This window comes from Volvox carteri, assembly GCF_000143455.1.
Source record: "Volvox carteri f. nagariensis unplaced genomic scaffold VOLCAscaffold_20, whole genome shotgun sequence".
Lineage (NCBI taxonomy): Eukaryota > Viridiplantae > Chlorophyta > Chlorophyceae > Chlamydomonadales > Volvocaceae > Volvox > Volvox carteri.
The window spans coordinates 804,805-832,569 of record NW_003307563.1 but is presented as its reverse complement, the minus strand read 5'-3'; the positions used below and the strand labels follow the sequence as shown (position 1 = coordinate 832,569).

Here is a 27,765-nt window from a genome sequence, read left to right as displayed (position 1 = left end):
CAGCAGTGGCAGCAGCAGCAGGCACAGCAGCGGCAGCAGCCGTGACAACAGCAGCAATAGCAGTGACAGCCATAGTGGCATCGGTGGTGGCAGTGGTGGCAGTGCTTCTGAGCAGCAGCAAGCAGAGGCAGCTGCAGATAAGACTCCTTCCAAGCAGGAGGAGCTAGCACATGCAGAGTTGGGCTAATGCAGACAAGAGCAACCTGCTGTAGCTGCAGCTGCATCATCCTCAGAGCAGCAATGCAGCTCGTGCCCAGCCTCCCACTATAGCTGTGATTCATCCAAGCTAGCCTTTAAGCTTCGCGCCTGGTATGTGTGCTTGAAGCTATGTATGTGCTGCAGATGTTGCTGTAACCATCTAAGATTTTATATGCCGCTACACGCCTAACCCACGTTGCACGTATCAACGTACCTGTGTACCAGAGAGCACAGGTACTAAGGGACAAGAAACATGCCATCGGCCGGTCAGGTCTCAGCCTTCCTTGGATACAGGCCATGGAAAAGGTTAAGAATCTGCAAGGTCAGTGTATGCAAGCTTGTATTTTCCCAAAATGTTGACCCAATGGCATCACACTGTATGCATGTCTTGCATTTTTTTGCAAACAGATGAAGCAGCCTGGGGCATGGAGGGTGCAAAGTACCTGCAGCAGTGCCTTACAGAGCAGCTGGTGGCTGCCTGGGGGGTGTCTGCACAGGATCTGGATCATGCCAAGGTAGGCTCGCTGGTTACATAGGTTAATGATACAGTACTAGCAGGTTTAGCAGTGATAATTTAGCTAGTTGTTGACTATGCTATGCATGTGAACTTCACACTTGTAGGTTGTCATCAGGCGTATGGGATGTCTTTACTACGCCCCACTTCACACCGTCACTTACATCCGTGGTGGCGGCCTGGCTAAGTCCCTTTTCAAGACCCAGGCATGCCCAGTGTGCGACATTTCAATCCTGAACAACGACACCCCAGGGGGCTATGGTGTGTGGTACGGACGGGTAGGCAAATGGAGGTTTGGTTTCCATTCGTTGTGTGTATGTACTTCAGTTCTCTGGAGTTTGCTCATATGTGCATGGCCCTTGTGTGCAGGTGCAGCTACTGCTCAGCGTGCTCTACAAAGACAAGGTAGCAGATGTGGTGTATGTTAAGTGGTTTGATGCTCCAGAAGATGAATGGAACCGTGAACTGAATCTCCGTCCGCTGCGATGGCAGAGGTAATAAAAGTAGTTTACACACAGTCGTAATTTCAGTTGTATACCTCCCTCTCTTGCACTAACACTAACCATTGATTGTCCACACAACCTCCACTTCCAGGGTGACTGGAAAACCAGCAGCAGCTTATGGGTGTATCCCGTTTGAGTCCATTATCGAGAGAGTGTGCATTGTTCGGATCTCCCAAGTTAAAGTCAAACGTACACGTGGTTCCTCCAGCAGAAGCATGGATGATGTGGAAGAGTCCATGGACAATGCAGTTCCCACAGCACAATTTGTGCTCAACGAGCTCATCGGCAGCCCACCCCATGGCCTTTTGCCAGTCGTGTTGGAGGATATTGCTGAAGAAGTCAGGCAGCAGTCTCAAGAGAGTGAAAAGCGAAGCTTGCGCCCATCAGAAGCACGGGCACTATTGGACAAGCTTATGGCCATCGAGGAATGGGAGCAATGGGAGTCTGGTTGCGTGTGGTCAAAAGATGATGACACAGATGAAGTTTCATCAGACGAGGCGTAGCAAAGACGTCCTAGATAATAACGACCGGGTAGAGGAGGATTGATCAATTGGGGCTCATGGGAGTAGGAAATGACTGTTTGTGTTGTGCTGATAGTGTCGGAGAATTTATTCTGTTAAGTGTTTTGGTTGTGTTTTGGAGTTGCAGCATTAATAGGCCAGATAACATGTGGATTATTCATTTAGTAAAGCAGACTGAGGGATTGTGGGCTGAGAGCTGAGATTCCTTGTGTGATGTGTGATAGTAACGTATGAAGAATATGTGAAAATTGTAATCCCCTGAGCTTCTATGCATCCCATATATTTCTGTACACAAATGACACATGTAAACAACATCCTGGCAAGTATACAGCATAGCCTAAACAAGGTCAGGTATAGGCTGTCATGTAAACATGAAGGCCTATTATGTGATGCCTATAGCAGTCTTGTAATAGGCATTCGTGTACACACGCACCTGTATAGGCACTGTTGTTTACAACATCACATGTAGACACATCTGTATACCAGTCATGTTCACCACATAGCCTAAACAAGATCAGGTATAGGCTGTCATGTAAAGGGCATCACATATTACGTTATGCGGTCTTGTAATAGGCGCTCATGTACACACGCACCTGTGTAGGCACTGTTGTTTACAACATTACGTGTAGACGCATGCATATACCTGGCAAGTATACACCACGGCCTAAACAAGGTCAGGTATAGGCTGTCATGTAAAGGGCATTGCATATTACGTGATGCCTATAGCGGTCTTGTAATAGGCGCTCATGTACACACGCACCTGTATAGGCACTGTTGTTTACAACATCACGTGTACACATATCTGTATAGCTTGGAAGTATACCGCATAGCATAAAGAAGGTCAGGTATTCTACATATATACAGGGTCCTCTATTAGGCAAACATGTGCATATGTCCCTCTTTAGGTCTGGGCCTTTATTTCTCGTATAATACGTGTACACCTAACTGGCCTATATACCTTTCACCTATTTTCCCGAATATCTCGCCTATACAATGCCCGAAAAAATACAGACGTTGATGGACCAGATTCGCACGCTGGATTGGTGGCGACTGCCGAACCCTCCGTCTCTTCGGGTGTTCGGGTGAATGGATGAGGAGGGGTCCCTGAAGGCTGGATCCGCCGCCTTGGACTTACAGTTCGTATGGCGAAGTACAGTGTGGTAGTGGTGGATGGTGCTATAAGGTGATAAATGATCTAGAACTGACAATGTGATAAAGCGGCCCAGAAGCTCCCACTCTGTAACATTAAAAAAAAAAATATATCCCATGCGGTTTCCCAATGCGGCTTAACTTTGTGCCATAATTGGTTGCCATTTGGAATTTTTTTTAACTTCAACTGGTTGTCATTGCTATCCATATTGCGCTTTGGTTTCTTCGATACATCAGCATTACATGGGGGATGTGAACAGCTCACTGAAGACCAAATACCATTCAAGGCCAACATCTGGGTAGCCGGTGTCCTTGTACATGCAGCACTCTGTAAGGTTTGCGGTAGGACTATACGACCCAAATTTTTGGTGCAGAGAACTCCGCCATTACAGCCCGATCTGGCAGCACCAGGCAATAAGCGCAATAAGCAGGTAGGGTCGCCAAAACAGGCCGCACCAACAGCAGCAGCAGCAGCAGCAACCCTTCCAAAGACCTTGACCGTGATGCGGGCAATACATTGACGAACGAGTTGTGACAGCTGCCTATTTACATGCATGGGTGTCATTTCGAGTGAGTTACCCTCGATAACCCACAGGATTGCCTGGGAATGCCCTGCAAGGCACCAGCTGGTGTCGTGTTTATCTTGTCGGCCCGTTGAGCAACTTTGCCGCAACCAGGAATCATCTAACATTCTATAATAGCCGTAAACGTGTAACATTTTAACTTTTTGAAAGGATCCCAAATTTTGTCGCGGACACACCATCAGGATCTGACAGGGTCAGATAACCTTAATTTGGGGCTCCGTCGCTTCCCAAATGCCCCAAAAGCGCGTTTAGGTGCACGGGAAGGCGAGCAACATTTTCCGGCATTTGATCATGGAAGTAGGAGGAGCCCGTCCGCGTAACTATTTTACTTCCATACTTTTCGGTTTCGGCTTGTGCTGGCAGTATTTGGGTTATTCATTGTCGCAAAAACTCGCCAGCTTCTCATAGTAGCATCGTTTTTTGTTTGGCCCCGGACGGACTCATTTAGGGCCGTGCATTCTGTAGGGACATGACACCAATCCCTTAGATTCCATTTTACAGCGCGCGCTTGCGTACTTCCGCATATGTGACTCCAAGCCCAGCTGTTCTCGCTTGTCTCAACTCCCAGAGCGCCTGAACAAGGATCCACAACATTTCCCAACGGGTCCATTCGTCCATTTGGCCGCAACATCATTGCTGCTACAGGCCATTTACACGCTCACGTACATTCGTAGTCAACTGTAGTCAATTGTAAATTTGAAAATTTCCCCGGGTTAGTATCCAGCTTCAAATCCACCCTAGCTTCGAGTCCACCGGAGCCAGCCTTACCAGCCGGTTTCCAGGTAACGCCACCAACCAAGCTGCCAGTAATAAAACAACCAAGCCTTCATTAGCGTGAGGAGCATTTAACACAGACAGCAAGCACCCAAAGAGACCGTCTGCTCGACTTGTAGTATTAGTACATTACCTGCTTCATCCATGCATGCGCCACTTGTAGACACGGCGGGCACTAGCACTACCACTATCACCGCCGCTGCCACTACCACTACCACTACCACCGCCACTACCACTGCCGCGCTCACGCCCAGATTGCGGTTCCAAATCGGCCCCCATCTTCCTCCCGCCGTTTGACGACACGCCGCCAGCCTCCAAAGGATCCGGCATATCCCGCAATGGCCCCGGGACCGGATCTGATATTGACGAGCTCGGGCTATCCGCCTCCCCGCCTGAGTCCAGGAGCCCAGCGCCAACCTGGCCAGCCAAGGTACGACCATTGCCCTCCCGCAGCTTTGTCGTATACTCGGAAGCCGACATCGCCTGCACCGTCTGCAGCCTCCCTTTCCCGCCTTCGATGCCTCCTTCCTGCGCTCCTTTTCCCCCTCCTACTTCTTCTTCTTCTTCTTCTTCATCGTCGCGGTCGTTTTCAAATCGGACGCTCAGGCGCTGTATGGTGTGTACGTGCCGCTCTGTGCACGCAGGCAGCACAGGTAACCGCTTCTGCATCACAAAGGTACGGCTCCGTCGCCGCCGCACCCTCCACTGCTCTAACAAGGCCTCCGCCGTCACCATCATCGGCGTCGCCACCGGGTCGTCGTTGCGAAGGAACGGCTGTGGCACCTGCGCTGGGCTCTGTAGAAACTGTTTTGGAGCGCCGTTGTCTTTGGTTTCGTTTGAGCTATGGTTCCGGAGCAGCATGAGCTGCTGTTGCCTTTGCTGTTGCACACGCACACTCATATCAACTACTGTTGTGCCTGGATTCTGTCCCTGGGGCGACTGGGAGTGAAGTTTCTGTCCTTCCCGACCCTCTCCTTGGTTCCGGAGCTGTTGCTGCTGTTGCGGCGTCGGCGGTGCTGGCGGTGGCCACCGTACGGCCGTAGACCCACCCCACGGCGGTCGACGACACGCACCGGCTGTCAAGCCAGACATCAAATTCGGGCCCTGAATGCGTACGATACCGTACCCACGATCGCTGTACAATTGCACGGCGGCATCGTTGGACGAGTCGACGTGCAGCCAAAGCGAGTTGCCGCCCCACCTAGGAGGAGGAGACCAGGGCCGGAGGCGCAACGGCAGGGCACGGCATACGGTGTACGGCGTACGGCACTTAGGGCCTTCACATTGCTTAAAGAAGTGTTTATTTCACGGCAGACTGTCGACATATCTGCTGCTAAGCCAGATCACAAAAGCCTAAGTGTTAACTTTCCCGGCCACCTGCGCTTTGCGCCAAGGGTTATAGACAGACAGACAGACAGACAGACATACAGACATTCAACTTCCGGTATGCAGCATACATACACCGCTGCCCTCTGGTACGACACAGTACCGGACACCGCATGAGATACGACAGATACGACAGATAGGGCGTACAAGAAGGACCCACCTCTTCGCCAAACGCTCCGCAGCCGCCAGCAGCGCAGACCCCGCCCCCTGGCGGCGGTGGCTCTCCCGTACCGCCAGCGCATCCGCATGTAACTGATGTGGCGCCATGGAAGGCAGCGGCGGAGGCAACAGCGCCAACGGCTGAGATATAGACACCAACACGTAACCCACCGCGACGTCGCCGCCGCCTGTCGTACCATGACGGCTACTGCCGCCACCGCCGCCGCGGTCTTCATGTCCAGTTAAGTCCTTGCCACTTGCTGCGGCCGCTGCGGTGCCTGTGGCGGCGACTGTTGGCACTTTGCCAGGACCCGAATACTCTGGCGGCCTCTGCCGTATCCCTATGACGTCATCTGCATGACCCCGCCCCACGACCTGAGGATGCTTGGCCGAGAAGCTAGCGCCGCCGGATCCCGGACCAAATCCGGATCTGGATCCAGCCTTGGATCTGTGTCCGACGGAGTCCGTGTTTGTCCCAGGAGAGCAGTCGTACGCCACGAGGCAGGCCCACATCCGCCGCCGTCGTGCCCGTCGCAGCCCCCGTCTGGGACACAAAATACCATACACATACATACATGCATACGCACATACATACATACTCAGCTCATTTAAATACATATAAACATGTGGATCGACAAACCGACACAACTCGACAAACAATCGAGTAACCAGACAGGCCAGACAGAGAAGCAAACAGAAACATGAAGGTTTATGTTTGGGTACGACCAACGCGTTGTGCATGTTTTCCTCGACTCCGGGACCGAAATGTTTTCTTCGTCTCGGCCCTTCGGAGACGCCTCATAACTAACTAACCTCCTACCTAGCAGTACCCCTTTCCCCAGTGGAGGTACGGAGGACAACCCCCTCAGGAGGCTGGAAAAGCAACACTGGCGTTGAAAAAGCAACATTGGAAAAGCGACACCGACGGAACCCCCGGAAGGGGTCCAAAACGCACACCGTGGCAGCTGAATCAGAGAGAACGAAGGAAAGAGAGAGAGAGAGAGAGAGAGAGAGAGAGGGGGAAAGGGGGGGGAGAAGACAGCTCCCGCTCCCTCCGAAACGCCTCCCTCGCCCCTCTCCAAAGACGGAACGTCCCCACCCGAACCCCCTCACCAACCTTACGGCTTGCAGCCGTCTGATCATCAACAGGCGCTCCAGGGGGTTCAGGACAATCCCGCCACCGCCGCCGCCACCGCCGCCACCACCCGTTCCGTTGCCGCGCCGTTCATTCCCCCCCTTGCTGCCGCTGCCGCTGCTACGGCCTATGGTGTTGGTCGTGTTGATGGTCTGGGTGAGCACTTCGGCCTCCCGGCGCAGGGAGCGACTCTCAGATGCGGCCTTTAGGACGCTTGGGCATGCGGCAGGGGTCATGAGGCAAGCGGCAAGAACGGTGCAGATGTGGTGTGCGTGTGTGTGCATGTGCGTGTGTGTGTATGTACATGGGCTGAGCCTCGGGGACGAAGTACATCATACAGGTTTTTGAGGAAGTCAGTCACAGTATGCGAACTTTACCGAAGACAAGTAGTAGTGCAGTAATAAAGATGTAGTAACAGAAAATAGCTGAAAGGTTTGGAACGGGGGACCTTCGTTCCCCATCCCTTTTATGGGATGATGAAGGTGCGGATAGGAGGAAGACAGACGGAAGAGCGGGTAGAGAAAGCCGTCGCTATAGTGGCGATATGGACTACGGTGTGCTGGTGGGCAGCTAAAGCCAGCTACTGCTAACCACTAGTACAGGTTACGCAAGGACTTTGCGTCCCAACTGGAGAACTCTGAGCCGGTCCTTGTGTGTGTATGTATGTGTTTTTGTGTATATGATTTTGAATATATGTTTTTTTGTATATGTTTTTGTGTTTTTTGTGTTTTTTTGTGTTTTTTTGTGTTTTTTGTGTTTTTTTGTGTGTTTGTGTGTGTTTGTGTGTATATGTCTGCATCAGCCCCACATCGTCCCCGCAGCTCCTCCGTCCCCACTGGGAGCTGTGGAAGCGGAACGGCCGCATCCTGAAGAAGGACGGCAGGCCGTAAAATGGTGACGCCAGGATTCAAAGTGCTAAGGAGAGACCGGGGCTGAGGCCGTACAATGTGCGACGACCGCTCTACTATCAGTCTGCTGTAACCGCCGTACAGAGTTTTTTTTGAATTTATTTTGTCACGGTTGCGTACCCGCAACTTCTTCTCGTAAGCTTGTCGCAGCCGCCGCGCCACGTGTTCCGTCATCTGACGGAGCTCCCCCTCCGCCCGGTCCCCGGCGGGAGGGGGCAGCTCGGTGAGGCCGGGTAGCAGCAGCGCCTGAAGGGCAGTGTGTGCGCGTGTGCGTGCTCATGCGTGTTGGGAAGACTTTCATGCAAAAGTCAAAGTGGAGGTCAACAACAGTCGACATCCAAACCCACCACAAGAAGTCTACGGCTCGCTGTAACACCTAGCAGCATTAGTAGTAGTACTGTTACTACTACTATTACTACTACTATTACTATTACTACTACTATTACTAATCGTACTACTACTATTACTACTACAACTAGAAGTAACTGAAGCAAGGGAATGCAGAGAAGAGAAGTAACAGATTGAAGGCAGATGGTGAATGGTAGTCAGTGAAGGAAGAATATGAAAGAGGGCGTGTAGTGCCTTCTGCAGGGACGTCCATCGGGTCGGCAATATGCGATGGTGGGGGGCAGGGGGCTATGCGTGGTTAAATGGCCCTGAGCGGATGGGTGAGAAGGGGGCTGGGATGGAACACGCGTAGGAACACAGAGGACGCAGGTGCAAGACAGCTATCAAATTACAAGTTACAAGTTACAAGTTATAAGTTACAAGTTCCGCACACACACACACACACACGTGCGGGGGTTGTCCGTAAAAGCCGTGGGGGAGGGGCCCCATGGACGGCTATCGAGCTATGTCTGTGTGCTCTTGGGGACCTTGCGCTCCATTCTGTACGCAGGTGTGAGCGTGAAAGTGAGGTAGCGGGCCCGTGGTGGCCCTTGCACCCTCCCAGTTGCCGATTTTCTTGGATTTGTGGGCGGTGGCTAGCTCACCTCGGCCCACAAGCGTGCAACTGCATCGAAGTCCTCATCTCGGCGCGCAAGCTGGATTCGCAGGCGGCGAGGCTGGGTCACAGGTATTGCACCAGCATCGTCTGGCGTTGCGCGACAGGCCGCTAGTGCATATGGGTCCGAGCGCTGGAAGTTGGTCCGGAGGTGACCGCGATGAGCACAGTGCCGGGAGCTGTTGCTGGCGCGGTAGCTGTATGCAACTCCTGGGGCACGCCATATGCCACGAAACATCGGAACGCTTAAGTGTGACTAGAGGGGCAGGGAAGCGCTATGCTGATAGCGTACATAGCTAGGACCTGGCTAGGACTGTTCGCGCACGCTGAAAAGGAAGCCGTGGCTATGTAAGTTCAATATATTGGCCACCATCAAAGCGACTGTAACACAAAACGGTCATCCGTGGTAGGAGCTAGGAAGCTTGATGTCGTTGTTGTCGTTGTAAAGCCCTCCGCACTCCTCCCATTCGGAACCAACGCCATAGAGTACCTGAGATACGCCAAGGAATAATATAGATTTACATTTTACATTTTACTTACTGATACACTAGACATCCAGGGCCACTAACTTTGTGCCCTCGGCCATTTGTGTCCTCGGCTTTGCATCATAGGAGGAGTCGCGCGCGATCTTAACAGGGAATAAGATTGTTAGTATAAGATTCGCTATGCTCGAGGGGCTTGGCCGGCGCCAGCGGGCCGGCTTGGCACGGGGCCCTAGCAGCTGTGCACTTCAGTGTCCGCATCTCATCGGACAAGGACGGAAGCGGCTGATTGTCCAAGCAAGGGCAGCACGCTATGATCGGCGAAAGCCACCGCCGCCCGACTTGCCATCCCTGCTTTTCGACCAGCGAATTGTTTATCTAGGCATGCCGGTGCGCCCAGATCGCCCAGACCTATCCTGTGGAAGAAGTAAAGCCTGGTTAGGGATGTTGAGCAGTTGATCTTTCCGCGTGTGTAGCTCGTGCCGGCGGTGACGGAGCTCATGGTGGCTGAGCTGCTCTATTTGGAGAAGCAGGGCGCGACGTTGCCAATTGAAATGCTGATCAACTCGTCCGGGACAACGCGCCAGGATGGAGAAATTGTAAGCTTTGTGAAAATTTGCACCGCTAGTCGCAAGTCCCCTGTCCATGTGACAGACGCGAGCACGGATGATCGACCGCCGTTGCGGGCAACCCCATCTTCACCCCTCGCACGTCCACCTTCTTGCAGCTTTCCTTTGACAGCGAGGGCGTCGCGTTGACCTCCACGATGGGCTTTGTCAAGAACCCGGTGAGAGTGCCTCGGGGGCCAAGGGTAGCTGATAGAGAATGTATGCTGTATACACCCAGGAGGGTGCTCGCTTGGCTGAGTTCTCCCCCAGCCAGGAGGCGACGCACTTAGCACTCTTGACGTTGTAAACCCCTGCTTTTCGTTTCTGTTTTAAACATATTACCCCCACTTTTCCTCCCCGCCTCCGCAGATTTCCACTGTTAACATGGGCCTTGCCGTTGGCTGGTCGTGCGTGGTGCTTTCTTTTGGCCGCAAAGGCTGGCGTAAAAGCCTGCCGCATTCCCTAGGTGCGTCGGTGGCGGCGCTGTACGTACGCCACTATGTTCGCCTTCGCTTGCGGAGCGAGGCGCCACGCCCACGTAGCACGGAAACTGCAGAAGCAACGACAACAGCAGTCGCAATAGCTGCAACAACAATAACAACATCACTAAAAAAAGAAGTAATAACACTTAGCAACAGCGCATCCTATGTTTATCCCGCCTCAGGCCCCAAGGAGCTTAATCCCCATCATGCCTTCCCTTCAGCGGTTGGGCCTTCAGTTGATTCTTGGTTTCTTGCATCCTTAGGATTTCCCCCTGCCCCCCGCTCCTCCTCCCCACTTCTCCGTTTCCTCGACTTTGAATGTATTCCCCCCTTCCCGTCCCAACAGCCATGATCCAGCAGCCGCGGGTCCCCCCCACGGGTCAGCGCCAGGCCATTGAGGTGCACATCAAGTGGCGGGAGGTGCTAGACTACAAGCGGGAGCTGCTGCGAATGATGTCCATTGGAACTGGGCTGCCTGTTGATAAGCTGGATGCGGTGAGGCTGTGGGAAGGGAAGGAGATCAGGGCAGGGCAAGGGAGTCGGGAGGGAGAGTGGCGAGGGTAGGTGTAGAGAACCAAAAAGAGAGGAAAGGGAAAGATGACCAGTGGGCAAGGGGTGTAGAGACAGGAGGAAGGCGATGCGGGATGGTGGGGGAAAGGACCAGGAAAAGGTTTCCGCGGAAAGGAATGGTGAGCCGGAACGGAGTAAAAGGAGGGGGGCTTGAGCCTCACCACAACCCCACATCACCACGCGCCTCCACACGGCACGCACCGCGCACAGGACATGCAACGGCCGCTGTACATGCGGCCACGCGACGCGCTGGATTACGGCATTATTGATGAGATCATTCAGCCCAATGCGGAGAAGGCGGAGAAGGCCGCTCAGTACTGGATCAAGAGCGGGCGGGCGGAGAGTGAGGGCCGGCTGGAGCAATGGCAGGAATACCTGTCGCTGCAGGAGGAGTATGCATTGAAGGATAGCTTCCGGAAGGTGGTGGCGCAGGTGAGGAAGCGGGGGAGGGGTGCCAGGAGGTGAGGAAGGTAGGACTGGGAAGGCGGATGTTGGCGGTCAGGGGAGAGGGTTTTCCGGTTGGCGTTCTGGGGTTACTAGAGGTCAGAAGCAATGGTTATGAGTGGCTTGGGGAAACGCGTGTTCCACCCAGTGAACATGCCTTTGGATCCGGTTAAAACGTTGTCCCATTTCTAGGCACTGGATCTGTCCAGCGGCATCAACCGTACCGTTTGCATGTGGCCCTAGCGTCCTTGCTTGTGGCTAGCTTGCTAACCTACCGGACGCCATCTTCGCGCGCTCGCTACTTGGCTCATGATTTTGCAATTTCTCCTGCTGGATTTTTGCGCATTTGCTTTTTTCGACATGCCTTTCTTACATCATCTGGTATGTATGCGCTTACGTCTTAACTCGTCCACCCCGTCAGCGTCACCTTTTCGTCCCACACTGTCGCTCAGGCTGACTGTACGTTTTAGGAAACTGAGCTGACCGTATGTCTGTCCCTGTTCGTTTACCAGAACCTTCGTAACGCCTACCGGGAGACGAGTCAGAAGCTGCTGGCAAATAGCGAGCAGAACAAGGAGCAGGTACGAAGCCGACGTGAATAGCGGGAAAGACACCGAGGACAGGGCTTCTGAACTGTTGTATGGAGAAGGGGTCTCCCACCACTTCAGTTTTCTGTGAAGAAGGCCCCACATCAGCACCTTCGTCGCTGCTGTGGCGGCGCCGGCGCCGACTTCTTCATGGCCCCAGCGCGTCACGCATCTCCTAGGGCCAGAATCCCCCCATGCTGCGTGGTCATCCGCGGGCTGTTGTTGGCCGTGCATTTGGAGAGGTCGTTCTTATCCGGTACTTTCCTGGCGTCATTCTTAGGTCAACCAAGCCATCCGGCAAACCAACCACTGCATAAGGCACAGCCCAAGATCAGTGCGGCTGCCCAAACCACACACCCTCCTGATCCGTTTCCGCCGCCTGTGATGTCCTCCTCGTGACTCCTACCGCCGCAGCTGGCGACGTTCACTGAACGGTTGGGTGAGGACTTGTTGACTGCGGACGGGGAGGTCCGGTTGCCCTTCAGCCGAGAGGGCATCCGAATGGCGGTGCTGAATGCGGAGCGGTACGCGGAGCGCAACGTGCGGAGACAGGTGGAGGCGAAGGAGGTGAGTGCCACAGGGGGATTGCCACAGGAGAGGACGAGAGGGCAGGGAGATTGGGAGCGAGGGCGTGAGGGGCAGGAAGAGTGAGGAGAATCGAAGCAGTTCCATGGGGATGGGCTATGTGTCCCCTAGGGCCGTGGAGGTCTAAAAGCCTGCCTCCCGACACGTAGTAGAATCATCGCGTGCGCTAGCGGAGGCACAACTGGAAAGTGCGCCCGGGCAGTTGACCGGGCACGGCACGGCAAAGCGGTCATATGTTGTTACGGTGTGGGAGGCTTTGGGGGCATTTGCACGCAATTGGATTTTCATGTAGGATTAAACGCCATACAGCACCATCCACCATTACCACACCGTACTACGCCATACGAACTGCAAGTCCAAAGCGATTGATTGTGCCTCCTAAAATCCCTCGTCCTTTCACTCGAACATCTGGAGAGACAGATGTTCGCTAATCCAGCGTGTGAAGCGCGGCCCATCTATTGTGACCCCAACTCCACATCTCAGCAGCTAGCCATAATTATCACGCTCCCGACAATGTCGGGGGTCTAACCAGGATTCGTGCCCAGGACCTCCAACCGCAAATTGCAGTACTGACGCCGGACCAGACCTCGTATGTGTCGGGCGCGCATCCCTTCTCGTAGAGTTTTTGCGTCCATCATCTGTGGCATCGTTCAAAGAACGCTAAGCTGGATAACATTCCTTTTAGGTGTTGGATATGAATATGAAACATACTATTCCATTTGAAGCTCCTGTCCTCACTCACGTGTTCCTGCTGCTCCAATGCTCACCCGCGACTCTTCTTTTCAGGTGGCGGTCCCGGACAACTGGCGTGATACCATCCAGCGCCAGGCCGCCGAGGCAGCGCCCTCCGCTTCGGTGCCTACCGCTGTTGACTACGACGCGCTCATTCGGCGGGTTGAGGCAATGGGCGATCAGGAGTTCGCCGGCGTGGATCTGGACCAGCTGGTCGAGCAGTTCCGAGTGGGTTTTGAAAGGGGCTCGGGTTCTTGGTTCGTTGGTAGGGGTGGACGGATGGTCCTGTGTGAGTCTTAAGCTCTTCTCCGCAAGATATTAACTGCGTGCTTCCGGCTCATATTGCCTCGCCCATCCTGCATCTTCTGTCTCTTTTTAGGCCCACATTGGTGTCGGTGTTGTCAACGCCTTTGCTGTCCGTCCGAATATCTATAATTATACATTGCCCGCGACCTGCCTCGCGTTAATTGTTTCTGTGCTTCTCCATTGCGCCTTTGGTGTACGTGATCGTGGTCACTGCTGCACCTGCAGGTACCTGCGTAAGGAATGGTCGAGGGTATCCGTAAGTATATTTTTTTTGTCTGGGGGCCGAGACTCGGGAGTATCGTTGGAAAAGGGTCGTTAACATAGAGTGATTAAGGGCGGGGGAGGATCGCGTGCGGATCGGGTAAGTCCTTTATGGAACGTGCAAGGAAGGGAAAGGGCAGAGTGAGAATATGAAAATATGTAGAGATGCCGCGGTTGCAGTGTTGGGGGTCGCGAAGGCGGTAGGGCAGGTTCTTTAAGTTTCTGACATACGCCAGTGACGCCACCGGTTTTAGTTACTCGGTGCGAATTCACTGCTATACCTGTGGTACAAATCGTTTTCCTTTTGCACTGACAGATGTGGTGGGCGGTTATATATATATATGGGGAACATAGGTTACGATGTGTAACGTAACGATATGCAGTTGTTGGTTAAATGACATCGTAATTTAAATGTATCATGATTCTCTACATCTTATTCTTACTATGATTCACCTTCACTTTGCTCCCTTGACAGTGCTCATACGGGATACCGGGAAAGTTACAAAATTAAAACGAACACATGATAGGCACCATCAAGTACACTATTTGTCCTCGTCCACTTTCTGCCATAACCGCGCATCCTTCTCCAGCAAAAGGTTCATTCAACACACAGGCCTGGCAAAAGCTCCACATCACACAACACCCTCAGAACCTATTATACTGCAATGGGCTTATTTTCACTGCGCTATTCAGCGGAAGTTCTGTTGCCCAAATTCCAATCTAGTCTTGATCGGCATGTCCACAGAGTATGTTCCAACGCGATGTGTCAGGACAATCCCAAGCAGGTTAAGAAAGAGGTCAATTCAACTACCAGGACAGTGTTGGGCCTCGGATGTGACAACTTCCAAGTGGGCTGCACAAGTGCCCCGCGACTCCGGGGAGCCGGTATTCTGCTGGCTACCCGGCCTAAGCACAACGCACAAGACATGCAAGCCGACCCAAGGCCTTGCATCCATGCCTGACTGCACACATGGGAAAGACGTTAGCCTTCCGCTCCTAGTGTAATTCCCTATTTCCACCCCCCTTGCCCATGCTCCTCTCTCCGCGACAACCACCCAACACAGCCAGACCGATATAGTAACATGCAACCCTGCATAAAAAATAGCCCCAACAGTCCAAAGCAATCGCGACCTGGGATTCAGCCCAAACACTAGTATTACCAAGCAGACCTGACGGGCACAGCTTCTATCACAGCTAATATATGGTGCGTGCTTGGCTCATTCGTTGAAGTAATAACATGGGTCGTAAAGCGGAGGGTTCGCTGCTCAGCAGCACCGACGCTCAAATGTGCGTGGTGGGAACGGCGTCCGGAATCTGCTCTGATTGCTGTACGTTGCAATCACCTCGTCGCCAGATCTAGCGTACATCTCCCACGTCGGGACGTTTGCTTCTCTTAATTCGCGTGCTTGGCAGCAAACTCCTGCACGTGCAAATAACCAGATGGTCAACACAATGGTTCAAAGCATGTCCTCGCCGCATGGGAGATTGAGATTGTCCCCTCAAGAAGCACCATTTTATCCAATCAAACGGTCGCACTGCTCCACCATGGACGCCACCCCAGGGACTTCTCCATTTCCCGCACGCCTTTCCCATCTTCCCACCCGTTCTCCTTACCCATCCTCCGCCCATCGCCTTACCACTAATACCTACCTTCATGAAGGTAGCCAGCTGCTGAACGCCCTCAATCGGCATGGCGTTGTAGATTGAGGCGCGCATACCGCCGACAGAGCGGTGCCCCTTAAGCTGGAGCTGCACATTATGAAAGAGCATAAGAAGGGGACGGTTAGGATTAGAAAGCTGAAGGGGAGCGCGACTAATCCGCAGTCGTGGGGATCAGAACAACAAACATAGGACCCAAATGGGAAGTGGGTGACCAGTGCATGGAGCTTGGACACAGCAGGCAAGCATCAGCCGGGTTCCTATGTGATAGCCGCAGTGACATGTGCTGCAAAAGAGAGCCGTGCTATGATATGCCAATCGCAAGCACGACACCAATCAATTCCGTGCAGGAGTCGCTCCTCCGGCACAAAGACTGGCTTTGCGAAAATCAACACCCCGGTAGTTTCCCTCCACGCGTGGGGACTGGGATAGGAAAGCAAGTCCCAAATCTAAAGCACAATGGGTGAGCGAGCGGGCGCGCCACCTGGGCTCCTGGCCTGGGCCTGCCAATTAAGTCCAATGGCCGTTCTCGGGTGCACCGCCTTCTCCTACATATCATGAGTTTTGGATACCCGTGCATACCACATACCTTCTGCTTAAGCACTTCCCCTAAACCATCTTGTGATAAAATGTGCATGTATAATTCAACCTCGTCCTCTTCCCCCTGCAATCAGCACTCACCATGCCGGCCTTCTCCGCCTCCTTGACAAACACCTTCTCCAGGTCTGGCTGCGATGGAATTGTGAAGGGCACGTTCATCAAAGAACGCACCGCTGGGTCAACGGGGCTGCTGTAGAAACCGTTGGAAGAGGCAATGGCATCGTACAATACGGCCGCCTTCTCCTCGTTAAGCTTTTGCATCGCCTCCAGGCCACCCAGCTTAAGCAACTTCTCAAACACGAGGCCGCAGATGTAGATAGACCAGCACGGTGGCGTGTTGTACATGGAGTCGTTCTCAACATGGATCTTGTAGTCAAGCATCGTGGGCGCCTCGGGGCGGCAGTGGCCTATCAAATCCTCGCGAATAATAACGATCGTCACACCAGCCGGACCAACGTTCTTCTGGGCGCCGGCGTAAATTAGGCCGTACTTGGAGACGTCGAGCGGCTTCGAGATGAAGTTGGACGACATGTCGCTGACCAGTACCCGGTCGCCCACGTCCGGTGTCGACTTAAATTCCACGCCACCAATGGTTTCATTATCACAATAATGAACATAACGCGAGTCCGGTGTGAGCTTCCAGCCAGAGACCGGGGGTAGCGACTTGTTATCGCCCTTGGCGGCGATGTTCACGTTGCAATACTTCTTCGCCTCCTCCGCCGCCTTCTTGGACCAGGCACCCGTAACCACGTAGTCCACAGTCTCACCAGCCTTAGCGAGGTTAAGAGGAATCATAGAGAATTGAGTGCTGGCCCCGCCTTGGAGGAAAAGCACCTTGTAGTTGGACGGGATATTTAGGAGAGCGCGCAGGTCGGCCTCCGCCTTCTGAATAACACTCTCAAACTCCTTCCCGCGATGGCTCATCTCCATAATACTCATACCGGTGCCCTGCCAGTTGACGAGGTCCGCTTGAGCGCGCTCCAGGACGTCAACCGGAAGGATGGCTGGGCCCGCCGAGAAGTTGAAAACGCGACCATGCGGCTGCGCTGCTGTCGATGATGGCGCCGGCATCGCAACAGTAGCAGTCACACGAACAGTCGGAATGCGGCTGACAGTCGCGCGGCCGGATGGCCTGCGGCCCGCAGTCAGCTTGCTCAGCTGGAGCTGCATCGTTTCCGGAATTAAAATCTTGGAAAGATTGTCCCTGAAGAGCTTACAGCAAAGAACACACTGCCGACTGTGAACAGCACTAAAATTATAATAACGGTATAAGCACGTTTGCATAATTGAAAAGGCGACTGCACGTGGTACGGGTACGGCAGCCACGCCCTGCGCTCTCTTATCATGGCACGATGAGGCCAGATGTTTGACAAAACGTTTTGGAAGATCAAAGTCATGTTACACCTGCTGACCAGCAGCTGTGTCGCCTGTAGGGCATCGACAGCATCCGCATGGTACTTCTGCAGCCTCACAAGCTATAATTTATGTATACACACATCAGGGGAAAACCTCTGCATTTGCAACGCTGTACGGCGGAATCGGAAGGTGTTGTGGCGTCATGCACGGCGTAATGAACAAGGGCTGTTTCCGAAACTGACATACCCTCTATGGGGTTTTGGTGTTTAACAATGGGAAGAGACGGTAGCGCTGCTCGAGTTGGTTCGCGTGGTTATTGGGCACGAAGAATAGGGAACAGAACCGACACGGAATAACTTCAACGCGCGGGCTTATCGACAGCGACCCTCTTATTTCACCAGCAGACGTGCCGTGCCGTGGGGCCGCTTGCTGGCCTCCTGCAGCGGGAAAAAATGAGCTCGATTGCAGTAAGTTCATCACCACTGCGCACCTCAATGCGCCCCACCGTCAAGCGCCATTTCACATCCCCATAGCAGATTATGAGGTTTTGGAACCGTGTCCGTTTACAGCGTGGGTCTGTGGCACACCAAGTTTTGCGACAGGAGGTCGCAGAGTCCCTCTTCAACCCCGAAGGGGGCGGATGGGGATCACTCGTCCTCCGTTTTTTGAGTTTTCTGGGGCACGACGTATGGAAAGAGGCCCCCAAAAGGCTACGTGAGGCAGATGAACGAGTGGAGTGGCTAATGAAAACGCGGTTCCCTTGGGCGGCCCCCAGGGGCGGTTCCCCTCGTGAGCGGTTCCCTGGTGCTCCCGCATATCAAAACATGTATCCCGCGTTCAGCGAATTGTAAGCTTATGGTTTTGCTGTTGGGTGTTGGCGGCTAACAGAGCACGCAAGGGATGGAGTTATGTACCTAGGGCAGAGCGGGTATGCCCCTGCTGCGGCACTGATAGCCATATCGAAGATGAGCACACATCTTGCTGGACTATCCGATGTACGGCGAGATCAGATCTGATATGGATTTCTCACGCTTTGAGCATATGAAGGACGCTACGAAGTGGGAACCTGAACGTCTGGCGAAGATGCTGGAACGTACGTGGTCCCACCGCAACTCAATCGTTCCCTTTGGTCCTTAGTCTCCCTTACCACTTGCTTTGTCTGAAGTGCGAGGCAGGATAGTGCTTATAGGCGATCTGGCAGGCTGCCAGTGGCAGCCCTTGAGCCCTTGGCTTTTATTGCGCGGTTTGCAGGTACGGGGTATGCAACCCCACGACCACACACACACATTCCCATATCGAGAAATTCCCGCGCTCTACAAATGCATGCGCACCAGCACGGCATGGGTATCGACGTCCATCATTAACGAATACTACGCGACGCCACAACCTACGAAATCATCCAACCTGCCATGGCGGCCATAACGTGACATCAGGTCTTCATACACCAAAATAAAATGTCCTCACTAACCTCATAGGCCCCCAAACCAGGCTGAGCAACGTGTCTAGAGCGGAGCGATCGGCTTACCATCATTTCGTCAGGCACGGCAAGGAAGCATCAAGTTCCCATCCTCATCACTGTGGTTTACCACACTCGCAGCGACATGGAGGGGGGGTCTGGACAGAACACGAGACATCGACACGGCAAGGCGCAACCCCTGGGAGGGCGCCCCCGTGATTCCGCTAACTTGAAGTTCCTCGCTCCGAAACACCTTGGTGCTACACAGCACACTCAGCTGACTGAATACACCATATCGGCACACTTCCCGGTCCATCGCCCTGATATGGTCCTGGGTGGCTTGTGCTTCAGGTACACATGATGACGCATCAGCGTCGCCTGCATGCCTTGTCAGGTATCGCACAGCGCGGCCATAGGCCATCCTCGCCAGGTCCTGCTCGGCCCGACGACTTAAAATTATTTAAGGATGCAGGATTTCGTGCATGCGTGTTGGGGGACTATAGACACAAGAGAGCCCACGGCTCAGACATGACCGGCCTTAACGCCGACCTGAATAAATACCACCCATTACATCCCAGGAGAGGGGATGGGCACGTGGGAGGTGAGAGAGCCTTAAAATCACAAACCACCACGAAAAAGCAAAAGAAAAAAGAAAAAGAGAAAGAAATAAAGAATGCGTGCGGCCCAGATCGCTGTTGTTGCTGTAGTTGTTGTTGTTGGTGGTGGTGGTGGGGATGGGGATCAGGGTGGGGTGGCCCCCACACACACGAGGTCGCGCCACCAGCACACGCCCGGACATTACACACACTCTGAGCATGCTTGTGTGACACATGCCCGTCCCCACCAAGGCCCACATGGGCCTCATGCTGGGCATGATGCGCTACCTATCCGGCACCTGCACACTCGGGCTGCGGTACCGTGGTGACAGCTGCAGCGACACCAGCGACTTCGGCGGGTACAGTGATGCGGACTGGGCCGGTGACCCAGCCACCCGCTGGTCCACCACAGGCTACACATTCTTGCTCGGCAGTGCAGCGGTCAGCTGGAGCAGCCAGTTGCAGCGCACCTTGGCTGCCTCGTCCGTGGAGGCCGAGTACCAGGCCGCCACAGCAGCCGTGCACGAGGCACTATGTGGCTGCACAAGCTGGCGGGCGACCTGGACCTGTCACCCGGCGCCATCAACATCCAGCTGGATTCACAAGGCGTGCTCAGCCTCGGCAACAACCCCATCACGTTGGTGCGCTCCAAGCATATCAATGTGCACCACCACATCATGCGTGAAATGGCCGTGCACGGTGAGGTTAAGCTCAGCTATTGTACCACCAACAACACGGTGGCTGACATTCTCACCAAGGCACTGGGTGAAATCAAGTTCATGCACTGCTGCACGGTGCTGGGCGTCACTTACTGTTAGTCGGGAAAGCATGGAAAAGAACGCCCCAAGGAATTCAAGAGCCACCCAAAGACGGGATACACGCGGCTTTCATCAGGGCAGGTCCCCCAACCAGCACGTATGGCGATAGCCTGTCACACAGCTGCTCCACCATGCGCCATGCATGTCTCGATAGGCCAGGTTAGGCTGGTACGGGGGGTGCCATGTACCCACGACCCGTTAGCGCGTTAACGCACATGCACTTGCGTGTGTGTGCATGCACGTGTGTCCGTGGTTCCATGCGTATGCATGTTTGATGGAGAAATCAGCCCCCTTTGCTGCCGCGACTCCTGCAAATGCATGTGTACATGTACTGGTAAACCTTGTCTGTCCGTATGTATGTCAGTCCAATTATTTATATGCGTGTGTGCGCGCAACCTTCCGTTCGTGTCCGTGTATTCACCGAAATAACAAAATTAACCGGTTGTCAGCATTGCCTTCCATTTCCAACCAAAAAGAAGCTGCAACGCAGCCGCGGCCGATGATCAACTCCCAAAGCGAGCCGACCGGGTACAACCTGCTCTTCCCCCCGCCCGCCCGCCCTCCCCAACGGCATGGATTTACAGGTCTGGACATAGCGCAGCACACCGCAATCCCGGTGCGTGTAGAGCATGCAAGGATTGACATGCAAGCTGGCTGGCGGATAAACACAGATGCAGCGCCAGGCGCACGGTGTATGTTGCGATTCGGTATGCAGGAAGACCCGTGCAAGGAAGACCCGTGCAAGGAAAAACCCTGCATACACAGTCAGCTGTCTCACCAACCAACCAACCAGCCAACCCAGCCAGCCGACCGTTCTCAGCACCGCAACCCACCGCTCTCCCGCCCCCGCAAACGCCACCTTGCACGCCACCACCTGCTCAGTCAATCCTGCAATCCATACCCCCCTCCCCCCCTAGGTTCACCCCCACGTTCGTGTTTCGTGGTTCGTCTTCACTTAGTCGGCCCCATGCCCCTCTCGACCAAACAGCTGAAAAGAGCAAACAGCCAAAAATAAGCCCTCCATCCTTTGAGCCATGACGCGTTCCGCTCCTTTCCTCATAATGGCTGGTAACGCTGGTCATTAAAGAAAGTCGCCAACACTACAGGGAGCTGCTACTTCGCCTATATCTGATGCTACAGCTCCTGCAACAGCTGCTGCTGCTTCGTCTACAGCTGCTGCGTGTTGGGCCGGGGTCCCCGGGGGCCAAACAACTTGCTACTTAGCGACACGGCCGCAGCCCATGCGGCTCGTGTTGGGGAGGTGTGGTGAAGCGGCGAGGAGCCCGCCTCCGCCTCCGCAGATGCGGCGGAAGCGCCCGACGCCGACACTACTTCGAGAGGTCGCTGGTCGCTGCTGCCGCTCCTAGCTGCGTCTGCAGCGGCAGCGGCGGCAGCAGCAGCCGCGGTGGCGGTCGCAGCGGCGAAAACGCCTACGGTACGAGCCTGACAAACGTCATCCTCGACAGTTTCCACCTCCGTGATCTCCGTCGCCACTGCAACCTTACTGCCGTACCGCAGCGGCGTCGGCGGCGGCGCTGCCATTTTCACAGATGTCGCTGCTGGCGGCGATGGCGGCGGCGAGGTTCTGTGCAGTGACCCAGCAGCACGGTGCTCCCCATTGCCGTATCCTGTCGCTGTCAGCGGCGGCGACGGCGCCGCCGCCGCAGCCGCCACCGTGGCGGAGCCCTGACTACTCGTGACGGACGTATTTGCACCCAATGCGGCGCCCAAAGACCCGAGACGGGATCGCTGCAGGCTGCTAGCATGGATTTGGATCGCTGCAGGTCCGCCGCCGCCGCTGCCGCCTCCGTCACCTTCACCTTCCGATGCATTGGTGCTTTGTTTACCGTCAAGCCGCTGCTGCTGCTGCTGCCGTAGCGGAGTTGATGGCACCGCCGCCGCTGCCGTCGCTTGCTGCTGCTGCGGCGGCGGCGGCGGCTGTTGCAAGTGATTGCTGTGGCGCCGGTAGTTGTTTTGGTGTGCGGTCGCTCCCTCCCCCCCCATCGTTGAAAAGGAGTTGAACTGGCTGCTGGCGGCGCTGATCGAGGAGATGGTGTCCTCTGAAGGCGGGTGCGAGGGCGAGGTGGAGGCAGCAAGCGGGGTGGGGCCCGGGCGGAGGGACTGGTGAAGGGGAAGGGGCTTGGGGAAAACAAAACCCAGGCACGGGCACAAGCACGGCACGGGATAACCCCGACGAAAGGAAAGCCCGGTATGGAGGACGCGGGCGGACGGACAAACAGATGAACAGGGAACGAAGTTCAAAGGTATTTTCGACAAGCAGCCCGGCATATGCCTTGATGGCTGGCGGTGACGCCAACAGCGTTAGTGTTTTCACAAATGGGGGTAAACATCTGGGGGGGGGTGACGCACTACATACATACACACACGCGCGGCTCAGTTAATTTTGAACACACGCATACACACACACACCACATGCACACGCACGCAGACACTCACCTGCCATCGGCATCCCCCCTCCCTGGCCGGTGAGGCCGGACATCCCAGCACCTTGCGACGTCCGTGACGACCGCAAACCGCCGCCGCCGCCGCCGCCGCCGGCGTCTTCCATAGCGCCGCCGCCGCTAGGTCCGTTGCCACTACCGGGTCGAGAACGTGACACGCGCTGCCGTACAGGGCTGGCAGCACCGCCAGGTGCCCCCAGGCTACCAGCCGCCGCGGCTGCGACCGCCGCCAGGGCGGGCCCACTAGCGCCGCCGCCGCTGGCGCTGCTGCGGTACGGTAGCGGCGGGCGCCCCGGAGTTAACCCGGTTCCAAAGCCGCTGACGGACACAACCGTCGGACCCGCTGCACCGCCGCCGCCGCCAAATGTTTCAACCGGCGACGTCGTGGTTCCGGTCGCTAGTGAGTTAAGGGACCGCTCGGGGCCGGGTTCCGGAGCCGCCAGTGCTCCCTTCCAAGCCGTCGTAACGCTCCCCGTCGGTACTAGCGCCGGCGGCAATGCGCTCGCGGCCGTGCTGCCCGGCGCGCCTCGCGCCCTCGCCGCCGCCGCTGCCGCCGCCCCGGATGAAGACACCCTAGACGGCGACAACAACTGCTGCTGCTGCTGCTGCTGCGGCCCTCCGGATCCGGGCCGCTCGCCGCCGCTGCGGTCCAACGTCCCGCCACGACTCTCGGTCCTGCTGCCGCCGCCGCTGCCATGAACCCCTAAGCTGTTCCGTGCATTCTGCTGCTGCTGCTGCTGCTGTGCGGAGGAGGAGGAGCCGGGTCGGCTGTTATCTGCAGATCCCGCCGCCGCCGCCGCCACCGCCGCCGCCGTCGCTGCCCCTGTGTTGCTGCTCCGCGGATGGTCCATCGTGTTGAACAGCATGCGGCCATGTCCTCGTGGGCTGGCGATGGAGCCCGGGGTGCTGGGCAGCGGGTCCGCCTCCAGACCCACAGACAGGGATGGCAGTAGCGAGCCGCAGGGGCCGGGGCCGGGGCCGGGGCCGGCGCCTGGACTGCCCACAGCCGAGGCGGGGCGGCTGCCGCCGCCAACGCCACGCAGCGGCGAAGCCGTCGCCGACCCAGGGGTCGTCGGCGGCTGCCCTGACGCTGCCGCTGCGAGCGCGGCGGCAGCGGTGGCGGCGGACCCACGGATGGGCGGCGGGTGCGTTGCTGCGTGGCGACTGAAGGGCCGGGCGCGTGCTGCTGGCCCTGGCCACGACAACTATCGAGAACCGGAAGAACCGGGTCGTTACCATGGTGAAGGGTCGGGAAGGGTGCGCGGGGAAATGGAAGCTGGAAAAGTATGGGGATGCGATCCGTTTGGTTGAGGGCATAACGGAACGGAAAGCGTTCGCAGGAGGCTGCTCTGGATGCTTTTCAAGGAGGGGCTTGGCATGTGGCTTAAAGGCTGTGGTGTTGGGAGTTCAGGCGACAGGTTGGTATGGGATGTATAACTGTTAGCTTCGACAGCCGCCTCCGCAGTAAATTCTGTCAAACACGGTCGATACATTGTTTCACATGATACTGCAGTAATAGCATGACTATGGGAAGGGTTGTTCTTACACAGAGGACGTTGCGTCCAGGCAAGGGCCGGGGAACGCGACTCACTGCTGTTGACTGCTATTCCAGCAAACTTTCCGGGTTCCCTAAAAACATTCGGCAGCCGCACATCATCACGTACCGTTTGGCCTCTCGGTCCGCCGTCTTGAAGCCTGCCCAGGTCGGTGAATACAAGCATTTTGCGTTCCGGGGGCTGCAAGCAAAAAACCCATCTGGTTGCGTACCCCTGATCAACTTTAGTCCGTAACATAGATGGGGTTCGCGTGTGCAATATAGCATAGAATGTATAATCCAGAGCAATTGGCTCTGAACCTGAAACCGTAAAGCGGAACTTACGATGCCAGCAAGGCTCCCGCCGATGTCACCATATCGACGGTACAAAAGCCATAACACTCCAGTCAGAATGATAACGCCACCAGCGACTCCAAGTGCTATTCCAACGAACTTGCTGACGTCCGTGCCGTTACCGTCCTCCAAAAGAGCCCGCATTTCTGTTGCCGTGATGATCTATTCTAGGATTAAGATTTGCATTTAAGAGCGTTCTCACATTATGGAGACCAGCAGTGCATCAACTGCTCGCGCACTTGGGACATGTCCTTCCATAGCACACCACACAGGTTTGCCAGGAAGCGGGTCGGATTAATTCAAGCGCTTTTAGATATTATTATCTGTTACTGTCTAGCATCGTGTCGATCATGTCGATTAGGGAAACAGCGTACGGAAGCTGTCTAGCTATGAAGCTATCTCGTTATATTGATACCTAATTTGGGCCCGAAACCGCGTCATGCCCAAGCAAAATCGATCTTCAGCTCTTGGCTTAAATTAGCGCTACTCTGTTCCCGGGTGCTCGCACGTACAGTACCTTCGGCTTGGCCATAAAGATCCCCGATCCCCAAATCGCGCTTATTCGGCAGTGGGTTTCCACTTCCCCTCCACTTTGTCTTCAGGTAGCCAAGTTATGCCCTGGTAAGTTAAATTTCGCACGCACCGTGACTGTGGGAGGCTCCTCCGTGGGGACGGCACTTGACGTTCATGGCGTCCTGAAGCTTTACAGCGTCACCAGGACTTACCCACCTTGTTCCATTCATATTTGGCTCCAATACACGCATATACACATACACCCATGCCATGGAAAACACAGGCTTACTGACCTGCATGTGGCCGCTGTCCTGTTTTTCTTTCTCCCATACCGTACTTCGTTCGGCCTTGGCTGGTTAAGGCGAGCATGCTTGAACAAGGAAAATGTTACACACGGAAGCTTGCTTGCAGTGTTATTTGTTCTGGTACCTGGGCAGTGTCTGCTTAACGAGTCTAGCGGTGTGGGGGGCCCTGCAACATGGGGCCCCCGCCTGTCTGTCCCTGAGGTGAACTGCGTAGAGGCTAGCGTGGCTCTGCTGGCCATGCAAGGTAGTCAGCAGTTCTGCGCGGTTCGGCTTCGAACTTTACAGCAACGTGGGTTTATGATGAGACGAATGCGCCGATGGACTACCTTTGGTTGGGATCAACCGTGCTAATACTAAGCCGTGTCAGTACTAACAAGACTATTTAATTAAATGGGCAAACGTACGAGCACGTACGAGCATGTATGGGCGAGCATGAACGCAGTTCCGCCATCCTCTGCGTGCTGCTAGCTACCTGCTACCCTACCCTCGTTACGTACCCACATGCCATCCTGTCCATGCATACATATAATAATATCTATGCACTCATGCAGGCACTGTACACGCGAAAGGCCCTGTGTGTGAAGGCCCGCTTCCTGCCCTGTTGAGCTGTCCCCGGGGGCTCCACGCAGCCGCAATGCGGTCCTGCTTTGGCCGGAGCAGCTGCTATGTAGGCAGCATTGTGGTTTCGGATCCGTGTCCCTACATTGATATTCACTACAGAACTGTGGCGCACTGCCGGTGTAACGGAGCGGACTGCTGCCGCCATGTACAGACTGTTTGAGTGGAATCGAGGACGGGGATCCCGGCGCCTTAATAGTCCTTTCCTTGCATTCGTCCGCCAGGCGCACCATGCACGCACATGTATGTATGCTTGCCTTTCCAGCAGCTCATCCCCGCACATACATCGTGTACCCATGCAAAGTACCTATGTAAACGTGCACCCGCTACCCTTTCTTTGGTAAGGGATATTTGGGCAAGCGAGGATAGACATACAGCAGTGCGAGGTGGCCGCCTTACGATGCATGGCTCCCTCTATGCAAAATTCGGGCCCTTCTAACAGACAAGGCTTGTCCAGAGGACGGTCTCGACTCACAATCAGTGACATATAAGCAACATATATCAATTGCCAGCCTTCCCTAGGGTTACGGAGGCGGATGGCTCTTGGAGATGCAAGCCCTAGCTAGGATGCTGGAATCCTAGGTCAGGCCCCCAGGAAAACTGGGCTGGAAACGACCCTGGTTGCTGCAGGATGTCTTGTTGCACCAACTCGGACCACTGAAATTCAGAGTGTTTGGGTGAGGGACGCATACGCAATCCTTCCCGGCTTCAGCATAGCCAAGCCAGCCGAAGTTGTAGTCGTTTAGCATCGCTAGTTGAATGTCCCCTGCGTTTGGTGACGACTGTGTTTCCGTCTAGAGGGCAGGTGTGGACGAGGCGGGTAAACGGTACAAGGTTACCACGTGGTACACCTTTGGTTTCCTCCTGCAAATAATGCTGCATTTTATCCTTTTTGCTATATTGTGGCAGCAGTCCATGGTTATCACAGAGAAAAATTACCTTTCGTGAGCATGCCGTACCTCTGGTGGTTAGTACTGGACCCTGATGCGGATTGAGCGCCAAGAATGGTTTTACACCTACTATCAATTGCTCTCAGTAGACGCAGGGTGTTGTACACCTTTGAATCTCCTAGCCTGTCGATAAAGGACTTACGTCGTTGACCCTAACGGAATCCCCATCCAGAGGAGTAAATCATGGCGAAACTCGTCATGTAATACTTGTTTTACAATTTCCAACACGTTGTATGATTTACAGCCATCGTCATCTAGGTCCCTGAGTTGCGATCGTTTCCGTGGCTGCCTCAGAATGCAGATGGTTACAGCGTCAATTGTTGGGTTTTTGTTTTGATCGCTTACCTATAAGCGCATGCCTGGGCTGGACTGGCGCCTGGGCGCCCATAGGCCGTCCTCCGTCGGTACGCCTCCGCCGGTACGCCCTGGCCCGCGCCACGTGGGGAGCTCCCGGCCAACCTATCTAGCTTTAGCGGCGTTTATTCCTGGTCATAATCAGCGCATGGGTCCAGCTTCCGGCACAGCCAAGACTTGTGCGCAGTTGTGCGCTGCGGCAACGCGTCATCAGTACAGCATCTCCCCCTGCGCACCATGGCCGACGTCGATAATCCTCAAGCGACTGCATCTATATCTCTGTCCCATTTCCCACCACG

General features: G+C 55.0%; 4 protein-coding genes across 4 annotated transcripts; 1 reads left to right on the top strand and 3 right to left on the bottom strand.

The window, feature by feature from the left end:
- Positions 1-4,381: 4,381 nt before the first annotated feature.
- VOLCADRAFT_91243 (uncharacterized protein) lies at positions 4,382-9,072 on the bottom strand (the record flags this gene model as incomplete). The annotated part of the gene is made up of 5 exons (XM_002950696.1): positions 4,382-5,444; positions 5,790-6,236; positions 6,906-7,126; positions 7,952-8,077; positions 8,824-9,072. 5 exons carry the CDS (start codon positions 9,070-9,072, stop codon positions 4,382-4,384), a joined length of 2,106 nt encoding a protein of 701 aa, XP_002950742.1.
- Positions 9,073-9,341: 269 nt separating this feature from the next.
- VOLCADRAFT_74777 (uncharacterized protein) lies at positions 9,342-14,316 on the top strand. The gene is made up of 10 exons (XM_002950804.1): positions 9,342-9,706; positions 9,793-9,915; positions 10,044-10,103; positions 10,294-10,390; positions 10,753-10,901; positions 11,187-11,408; positions 11,933-12,001; positions 12,422-12,574; positions 13,379-13,552; positions 13,856-14,316. Exons 1-10 carry the CDS (start codon positions 9,500-9,502, stop codon positions 13,865-13,867), a joined length of 1,266 nt encoding a protein of 421 aa, XP_002950850.1. The 5' UTR covers positions 9,342-9,499; the 3' UTR covers positions 13,868-14,316.
- A 60-nt stretch (positions 14,317-14,376) lies between these two features.
- VOLCADRAFT_81234 (uncharacterized protein) lies at positions 14,377-17,389 on the bottom strand. Its single transcript, XM_002950695.1, has 3 exons — positions 16,232-17,389; positions 15,542-15,640; positions 14,377-15,311 (listed from the first exon to the last, which is right to left on the bottom strand). The coding sequence occupies exons 1-3, from the start codon at positions 17,318-17,320 to the stop codon at positions 15,285-15,287; spliced, it is 1,215 nt and encodes a 404-aa protein (XP_002950741.1). The 5' UTR covers positions 17,321-17,389; the 3' UTR covers positions 14,377-15,284.
- A 4,154-nt stretch (positions 17,390-21,543) lies between these two features.
- Positions 21,544-24,870, bottom strand: VOLCADRAFT_91240 (uncharacterized protein; the record flags this gene model as incomplete). The annotated part of the gene is made up of 4 exons (XM_002950694.1): positions 21,544-22,436; positions 22,834-23,934; positions 24,430-24,574; positions 24,718-24,870. 4 exons carry the CDS (start codon positions 24,868-24,870, stop codon positions 21,544-21,546), a joined length of 2,292 nt encoding a protein of 763 aa, XP_002950740.1.
- Between the last annotated feature and the right edge of the window lie 2,895 nt (positions 24,871-27,765).